The sequence below is a fragment of the Panthera uncia genome (genome assembly GCF_023721935.1).
Source record: "Panthera uncia isolate 11264 chromosome D3 unlocalized genomic scaffold, Puncia_PCG_1.0 HiC_scaffold_8, whole genome shotgun sequence".
Classification (NCBI taxonomy): domain Eukaryota; kingdom Metazoa; phylum Chordata; class Mammalia; order Carnivora; family Felidae; genus Panthera; species Panthera uncia.
In genome coordinates this window covers 72,895,892-72,905,112 of record NW_026057586.1, presented here as the reverse complement: position 1 = coordinate 72,905,112, position 9,221 = coordinate 72,895,892, and the positions used below count along the sequence as shown (strand labels likewise).

The 9,221-nt window shown below is 44.8% G+C and overlaps 1 protein-coding gene and 1 non-coding gene across 3 annotated transcripts in view; one reads left to right on the top strand and one right to left on the bottom strand.

Moving 5' to 3' along the window:
• ANKRD13A (ankyrin repeat domain 13A) overlaps nt 1-9,221 on the top strand; it is a 33,034-nt gene that overhangs the window by 13,076 nt on the left and 10,737 nt on the right. For both annotated transcript variants that reach the window (XM_049619142.1, XM_049619143.1), the window contains exons 4-7: nt 2,320-2,365; nt 3,520-3,663; nt 4,734-4,923; nt 8,763-8,829. In XM_049619142.1, the coding sequence (XP_049475099.1) occupies nt 2,320-2,365; nt 3,520-3,663; nt 4,734-4,923; nt 8,763-8,829 (447 nt within the window). The remainder of the gene's footprint in view (nt 1-2,319; nt 2,366-3,519; nt 3,664-4,733; nt 4,924-8,762; nt 8,830-9,221) is intronic.
• Nucleotides 4,168-4,229, bottom strand: LOC125914944 (U7 small nuclear RNA). The gene has a single exon (XR_007455497.1). It is a non-coding gene; the product is annotated as a U7 small nuclear RNA (small nuclear RNA).

Here is a 9,221-nt window from a genome sequence, read left to right as displayed (position 1 = left end):
AAAGTCCTCATATGAGTGAAGTCATATGATTTTTGTCTTTCTCTGACTAATTTCACTTAGCATAATACCCTCCAGTTCCATCCATGTAGTTGCAAATGGCAAGATTTCATTCTTTTTGATTGCCGAGTAATAATACTCCATTGTATGTATGTATGTATATGTATATATAGATATATATATATATATATATATACACCACATCTTCTTTATCCATTCATCCATTGATGGACATTTGGGCTCTTTGCATACTTTGGCTATTGTTGATAGTGCTGCTATAAACATGGGGGTGCACGTGCCCCTTTGAAACAGCACCCCTGTATCCCTTGGATAAATACATAGTAGTGCAATTGCTGGGTTGTAGGGTAGTTCTATTTTTAGTTTTTTGAGGAACCTCCACACTGTTTTCCACAGTGGCTGCACCAGTTTGCATTCCCACCAGTTCGCAGTGCAAAAGAGATCCTCTTTCTCTGCATCCCCACCAACATCTGTTGTTGCCTGAGTTGTTAATGTTAGCCATTCTGAGAGGTGTGAGGTGGTATCTCATTGTGGTTTTGATTTGTATTTCCCTGATGATGAGTGATGTTGAGCATTTTTTTCATGTGTCAGTTGGGCCATCTGGATGTCTTCTTTGGAGAAGTGTCTATTCATGTCTTTTGCCCATTTCTTCACTGGATTATTTGTTTTTTGGGTGTTGAGTTTGATAAGTTCTCTATAGATTTTGGATACTAACCCTTTGTCTGATATGTTGTTTGCAAATATCTTCTCCCATTCTGTTGGTTGCCTTTTAGTTTTACTGATTGTTTCCTTTGCTGTGAGCACTCTTTTTTAAAGACATATTTGTATGACACTCAAGCAAAAGCATTCCTAGAGATACTCCTTCTTCATGGGCTGCATGAATCCTTCCATGAAATACGAAATGGTCGTATGCATTGTTTTTAAACAGTTGTGTCTGGTGTGCAAAGACCAAGTGGGTTTATTGTTTTCTTATCTAACGTACCGGAGGAGGAACTAAAAACACATCTGCCCACTCAGCAAAACAGCAAATGACTTAATGTGGACTCACCCTCTTTTAAAAAATTCAGTGTAAAGGACTTTCTTTTCTTACCTGTATTGATCCATAGCAGTAAACTGCATTGTACTGTGCTCTCTGCTTGAAGGTGTAGACAGCCTGTGAATGACCTGTGTGCTCAGTGGCACGAGATGCTGTGGTTGACATTTTGTCTTTCAACAGTCTCCTTAAAACAAGCCCACCTTTTCTTGTGTGCTGCCCCTCAGAGGGCCTTTGCCCATCACTGGAATTCTGGTTTTACTCTAGGCTAGATCCTTGCCCTTCCTGTCCTGTCCTGTAAAAACTGTGACAAACCACGGGGGTGGGAAGGAACAGAACAACATCTGGGATTTCTAGCATTTCTCTTCTTGGATGGTAACTGCTGGACTTCTTAAGAGCTCTCCAAGAACCTTCTGTAAAAATTCCTGGCAGATCAGGGGCGCCTGGGTGGCTCAGTTGGTTGAGCATCCGACTTTGGCTCAGGTCATGATCTCATTGGTGGGTTCGAGCCCCACATCGGGCTCTGTGCTGACCGAGCCTGCTTTGGATTCTCTGTCTTCCTTTCTCTCTCCTCCTCCCCACCCCCAACCCCCTAACCCCCTATGTGTGCACACTCTTTCTATGTCAAAAATAAATAAACATTAAAAGAAAATTACAGAATTCATGGTAGGTCAGAAAGTCATCCTAAAACAGGGCTGCTCTGGTGGTGTAAAATTTTATAAAGCCAAGTACTAAAAGTTTAAGAGGAAAATGAGGGCAGAAGTCTCTTAACTGGAGGGAAAATCAATTTCCTGGGGAAGTGATGTCTGGCAGCCTCTTCTGGTTTCGAGGTCCAGTGAATATGAAGCACTTGCCAGCACACAAACTTTTACAGTCAAGTTCCCTGTAGAATAGACGGACTTGACATTCCTTTCTCGCTGCCCAGGACAGTCTGTTACCCACACTGCATGGCAGTGCGTAAGCCCATCTTCCAGGCTCATCTCTCTGCTACTGTTAGGAACCAGACTGTCCTAAATCAGATTTGATTTTATCCCCCTCTAACCTTGTTGCCTTCAGTTAACTTTATTGACTGTCTAGACATACTTTATATCGAGGTAAAATATCAGCCTGCGTATAAAATAAGCACTTATTTTTGACGGGTTTGCATTTTATGTTTCTTCTTATTTTCTCTGTTCTCTCCTCCTCCCCCTCTAAAACCTCATTAACCCTTACCATGTTTGCATTTAGTTTATAGCGCCAAGGGTCATTTACTTTAAACCTTTGTCCTTCAGGCTCCGGATTTCTATGTGCAGATGAAATGGGAATTCACCAGCTGGGGTGAGTGGCTCTGGGCTTAAAATTTATTTGTTTCCAGATGTATTGACCCTGAATAGAAGTTTATTTTTCCTTTCTAAGATTTTAATGTGTATATATTTTTAAGTCTAAGAAATGCATAGTAAAAAAAATAAAGAAAAACCGTCACCTATAGTCTCACTTAAGCACAACTTAAGCTGTTAATGCTTTGGATGTTTTCCTTCTCGTTTTTGCCCCTACGCACAGAGATTTTTCTCCCAAGTATCTGTAAATATAATATAGAGACAGTTTTTTCTCCACTTTTTGTCACTTAATAGGAGACACTTGTCCATATTATTAGTTTTTTAAGACGTCACTTTAAATGGCTACAATTTTAGTAAGAAGATTTACCGTAATTTATTACTCATTTCCTAATGTGGTTCAACTTGCTTCTTTTAAACTTGTTATTAGAAAGAAGAGGAGGAGATGGATGTTGGAATAGCTTGATTTTTCACAAAGTGGATGTATTGCTCCAAAATCTTATGTAAGGCAAAGTGACTGACAGTAATTTTCATAGATGTTCCACTTTTATTCCTTGTAGATCAGTTAATAACAGCTCCTAACTCCCAGGCTGCCAGCCATTTCACTCTGACTTCCCTTCCAGGCAAGAAGTCACATTCGTAATGAAACATTTAAATGAAGTAAAAAAGTATGGGAAAGAAGAGAACTTCAGGTTCTTCTGGAAAACTCACAAGTTCTTCTCTCATGCACATATCTGCATTTTTCAGATATTTTAGGCTTGATATTTTGAGGGGCGGATATGCCAGTGTGTTAGGGCACAGCGACGTGGTAGGAGCAGCATATGTGAGCAAGAAGGCCAGATGGACACATTCGGTAGCCCTGATGATGGTCAAAAAGACAGGTCCGTGTTGGGATCAGGGATGTCCTTGGGAAATTCATGTGTCTGGACAAAGACACATCTGCACCTCCATAAAGAGCTACAGAACAAAAGGTCCGTTTTTAGTTTTGAAAAGTGGCTTCCCTATTGTAAGTGGGGGAGCCACACCCAGTTCTGAGGGTCACCGTCATGCGTGCCGCTCCTGTCTTTTTATTATTAAAGCTGGAATCCTGATTCCTTGGGCCTGTGTGCTCTGCTTGGCCCTCGAGTTTTTCCTCAGTAGTACACTTCTCTTCTCCAGTGCCCTTGGTTTCCAGAATATGCCCGAATGATGTCTGTCGCATTTGGAAAAGTGGTGCCAAACTGCGTGTGGATATCACGTTGCTGGGATTTGAGAACATGAGCTGGATAAGAGGGAGGCGCAGTTTTATATTTAAGGGAGAAGGTGAGTGATTCTATTCAGTTTTCATAATCAGTGTTCACACTAAGTGACAGAGTGATTTTTAATTTTTTTTTTTGTTTATTTACTTTTTGAGAGAGAGAGAGAGAGAAACAGAGCTTGAGCAGGGGAGGGGCAGAGAAAGGGAGAGAGGGAGACACAGAATCCGAAGCAGGCTCCAGGCTCTTAGCTGTCAGCACAGAGCCAGACACGGGGCTCGAACCCACAAACCGTGGGATCATGACCTGAGCTGAAGTCAGACGCTTAACTGACTGAGCTACCCAGGCACCCCGACAAGAGTGATTTTTAACCATCAAAATGTGTTTGCATTCCTGTACCTTATCTGATACTGTCTGGGGCATGTGTTTTATGTTTTTTGTTTTTGTTGGTTATTCTTGTTAATTATTCAACTCTCAATTCCTCTATTTCTTTTTTGGATAGTTCTCTCTCTCTCTCTCTGTTTCTCTGGGGTTTTGTTTGTTTGTTTGTTTGTTTGTTTGTTTGTTTTTAAGGGGTCTTCTGGTAAGGACCGGAAAGCCTGCTAGACAAATTCTAAAGGAGCTGTAACACTTTGGATAGTTCTGTTCATTCTCTAGCCCCTATCATTACCACCAAACACTGTCACCATTTGGAATGTCCCACATTCCTGAGCCCAGAATTTGAGACTCTGTCTTGTATCTCTTTATATCCCCTCTGTAAGAAGGCATGATCCTCCTATCAGAGGGTGAGAAAAGTGGCATTGTCAGCCCAATGTTGTGCATAAATGATTTATGTTAATTGTGTAAATGGTATATTTTAAAAAGTACACAGATGTATTGCTAACAAATAATGCATATTGTTGTAAATGTCTGCAACTTTGGGGAAGACGGCCCCGAGCCTCCTGTGGGTTGTGGCAAACTGGCCGGATAATCCCCACGTAAGTAAGTGGTCAGTAATCATAGTATTCAGGTTTTATCTGGTAGGTGGCCCTTGGTGGGGGGCAAATGTGAAAGACAATGCATTTTAACTTTTGAGGCTTCCTTGTTTTTGCATCTTGCTGGCATGGCCCTTAGTTACGTTCTTGTTTCCGTTAACAGACAACCGGGCGGAGCTGATGGAAGTCAACCATGATGACAGGGTGGTCACCACCGAGCACTTTGACCTGTCCCAAGAAATGGAGCGCCTCACCCTGGACTTGATGAAGCCAAAAAGTAGGGAAGTTGAGAGACGGCTCACGAGCCCAGTCATTAACACCAGCCTCGATACTAAAAATATTGCTTTTGAAAGGTACGCATTTAGGTTCTGCATTTTAATGTCTGATCCCTTTACTGCCATCTTTGGTGGCATGTAGATATGAATTGGAAATTATGGGTGGATTGGGATTTCTCTAATACGGCATAATAAGCGCTAGTGGATTTTCAAGTTGCTCTCTGTTCTAACCAAAAAGAAGCCATAGCTGACATCCTCTTTCACAGATCATTTTATAGACATTAACGTTGGTTAAGTCTTGGAGAAACATCTTCATGCTCTTTTATGGGCCCTTTCTAATGGATTTTACTTGAATTTTATTTTTGTTTTGGTGTTTGGGGACCCACAAGACCCCCTAGTCCCAGACCATGGAGCTTTGCGAGTTTCTGGAAGCTAGAATTGACCCAGTATTGATTGTGGTTGTACTGATACTAGTCAGATCCACTCTTACCATATAGTTAAATGTGGTTCTCTTCCCCTGTGAGGCCTAATAGTTTAGAGCCAAGAGTCTGGAGGGATTGCAGTTCTATTCCAGACTCCACCAGAAGAAGCTTCTGGAGAGGTTTGTGCCTTGGTTCACCTGGATGAGAACACTGTCTCTGGTCATCTGCCTCTGAGCCCTGCAGAGGCATGAAGAGGTTCGGAATGTAAGGCAGGCGGAAGCTGTCAGAGCTGTTAGCCTGAGTGATTTCCCCACAGAACGCACTGAGCTGAGGGAATCTGTAAGAGCCCTGAGCGTTTGCCTAGGATGTCACATCCAGCTCTCTGTAAACCAAAGCAGCATAACCTGAGCTAACGTGGACACACATTATCCTGGATCTAGGCTTTCTTTACTCTTAATGGATATACTAACTCTCCTCTTTTTTTTCCTTTTTCTTTTCTTCTTTGTTTCCATAAAATATGTTAGTGAGACAAACTTTTCTGTTGAGTCAAACATAAGACTCAAGTGCCCTTTTTCTTCTGATTTAGATGAAGCTGTGGAATTAGGGCATCTGTTAGCAGTAGAAGAGAAAGCCAAATGCCAGCCCACGTGGTGTCCCAGTACTGCTGCTGTGTTGGCAGCGGTAGCCCTGGGAGGCAGGCTCAGTCCCCCATCACCAGTCTCCTGGCACCCCAGCCTTGCCAGGTGACGGCTGTCTGTCAGGAATGGGCCGTGGCTTTACCTGGTAGCATCTCGGGAAGACTCCTTCAGGCTTCGGCACACACCTCTGTAGACAGGGAGGGCCCCTGCAGCAAAGGGCTCTGTTCGTAAAGCTGGGAAATAGCGGGCCCTGTCCTCAGTGCCACGGCCCGGCTGCGGAGGTGGAAGTTGGAAGGACTGAATGCCACTGGCAGGGCTGCTAAGTAACCATGTGGCTTTGGGGAGGTGGCTCTGTCTCTCCACGTTTCTGCTTCCTTACCTGAAAGAAAGAAAGGAGTGAATCTCGGGATGACGTTGCTAAAGCCCCCACGACTCTACGATGCCATGAGGAGAGCCGCCGTTCCCTCTGGGTCATCGGCAGAGTTGCTAGAGTCACTGTTCTGACATGTAACTTACAAAGCGTGTGCCCATTACTGGCGGCTACCCCACGGAGGGCAAATGGGAAACGGTGGCACTTCCCATTTTTACTGAGGGCTGAGGCACCTCTGGGATTTGTATGGTCACTAGTTCTTCAGACGGTTCAGGTTAACCTCCTTTGGCAACTGACAGCGGGTCTCTGAGAGAGGATTTCTGGAAAACAGCTGCTTTTTTTCTGTGGTGCTCAGAACTCAGTATATGCAGTCAGTGAGCTGCTTATGCATCGAGCAAGGGTTTGAGCCACTTGAGTGTGAGATTTGCTGGTAGAGAAAGTGCACACCTCCTTACTGGAGGTGGGAGCATGCGTTTGATTGACTTCGGAAGGTGTGCTCTCTTAGGAGAGTCGTTTTCATCCATTTCTTTCTTCTGATCTGTTGCTGAGAGCTTGATGCTTGCTTCCTGCATGAGTTTTTGGCCTGCCAGTATGTCCCCTCTGGCTGCAGTCTGGGTTTTTCTCTTCTCTGAAAGAGTATGCTCTGGCAACCTAAAACAGAACATTCTCTGCTGCCCTCAGAGCCTCTCTCTGAATTGCATAGCAGCCTCCAAGCCACAGGGCTTGCTCAGCGGCTTTTGGTGTGGCAGCCTCAGCGGAGAAGGGCAGAGGTAAAAATGCAGAGGGGGAGCTGGGTCTTGCCCTGTCATCTTCAGATGCCTCTGTGCCTAAAGTTAATCAAGGGTTGAGGAGTTATTAGGATTTTGGGCTTAAAATAGGATGCCGAATTTAATAACCAAGCTGTCAGCGTGGGGATGGAAAGGGAGGCAGAGCAGCCAGGATTGCCAGTTGAGCGGATGCAAAGGAGTGAGCAGCCTAGCGGTCTCCAGGGAGAGGGGGCGGCTCCGTCTCCCCAGCATGCTCACGGGACGAAGTGGGGCAGATGGAGTCGTCCTTTGGTACCTCGGCAGACCGTGTGCCAGAAAGCAGTCCTTTCCCAGGCCAGAATATCAAGTGACTAGGTGAAAGGCAAGGAACCGAGGACTGACTTTGTTAACTATAAAAGGACGATCTTGATTTTCAATTATTGAAGCCTAAGAGGCGACTCTGGTTTGTTAATCAGTGTGGACCCTGCCCCCCCCGCCCCCAGGATTGCGGTTTTGTTTCTGAAGTGTAAAGTGGAGATAGCTAGCATTTGGTGTAATCCCTTTGGGGTTTCCCTCTCTCCCTCCGTGGGTCATGCTGCACTAATTGTGGACAACTACTTGGAAAATTAAAGCCCTGGTCCTTCCTTTCTCTGATGAGCTGTAACATACACATAAAACTCTGTATGCCCTGTCTGGACTAATGAAACTGGAAACACGAGACGCAAATTACACGGATCTTTGTGAGCTGGCTAATCTGCTGGCTCCCGGAGCTTCCTGCGTGATGTCCCCACTTTCCTCTGGGGTCAGGGTGGAAGGCAGGCAGTTGTCCTACGCAGGGCCAAGTGCAGCAGTCACAGTGGAGCTAGGATGTGATGTCCTAGACAAAAGGGCAGACCAGGCTTTTCAGGGCTTCCCTGTGAGTGGTAGTATTTCCCAGGACGCGCTGCTTTGAAAAAGAACCAGAACCTCTTGGCTGCTCTTGGTTCCTAAATGCATTTTTCCCCAGGAGTATGTTGAGTCGAATAACTGGGTTTTCAGGCACTTTAGCAGTGCTGTCGTTGCTGCTGGGATGCTAGGCTACTTTAATAGCAGTCCTACAGACCTGGAGTCATTGTCTGGGCTGGAAAACTGCTTTCAACATCCTTTCCCCTGCTGCACCAAACCTGGTAAAACGTGTGACTCCCAAGCCATTTTGCAGGCATTAATGGCTTCTCCAAGCAGCTCGCCACAGTGAGGAGTTCCTGCCCCACCCGCTCTCTCCTGAGGAGCAGGATGGTCTGTGCCTCGTTGTTCTAAGAATTCCTCAGTTGAGATGCGGCTGCTCATGGGGACAGAGCCACTGATGTCCATACCCACAGTTAAGGTGATCCGGATAAATGCTCTGACCCAGATACCACCTCGTGGCAAGCCCCTGGACGCTGGTCATCGTCACTCATTTCTTTAGGACAGCTGTCCAGTCAATGTCACCACCTTTGTCGCCTGTGCTGGCAGTTTTTGTAAAGACGCCAAGAACGGAGGCTTTCTATGCCAGGGGTGAGGCGAGCTGATTAGTAACAGTGGGAGGGGGTGGGGCTACTTAAGCCATCTGTCACTGAGAGCATCCTTTTGTGGACAATAGGACCGTAATCTCCAAGTGTCCTTCACCAACTTAAGCTGGGGGAAATAAACTGTAAAGGCTGCAGGGATAAATCTGAATGGCATATTGTACATGTAGAAATTTGTGGTGTTCACTTTTTATCAGAACTAAATCCGGATTCTGGGGCTGGAGGACAGATAAAGCAGAAGTTGTTAATGGTTACGAAGCAAAGGTAAAAGGAAACTCTTAAAATAAGATTTAATATAGCTATTTAGCTTCTATGCAAATGAGGAGTCTGTTCAGATTTTTTCATGCATCTGTGCCGTGGAGATGCTCTGGGGGAAAAAATGCTGCTTAGTGTCTCTCACGTGGATTTGTATCTGATCTGATGTGCAGAAAATGGGCTCGCATGTCCTGAGGAGGTCCCTAGGTATGCCAAAAGAGAAACTATGTCGTAGAGAAATGAACCCGGGTGCCAGTTGTCCCCAGAGGAGTGACTGTTCCTTTAATTCTTTAAGCAGAAAAAGCAAGGATTAGACTGAAACCTGCATGTTGATCTTTTTTTTTTTTTTAATAACCTGAGTGGGTTAAAAAAAAAAAAAAAAGTAAAGTAGCTTTAATGAG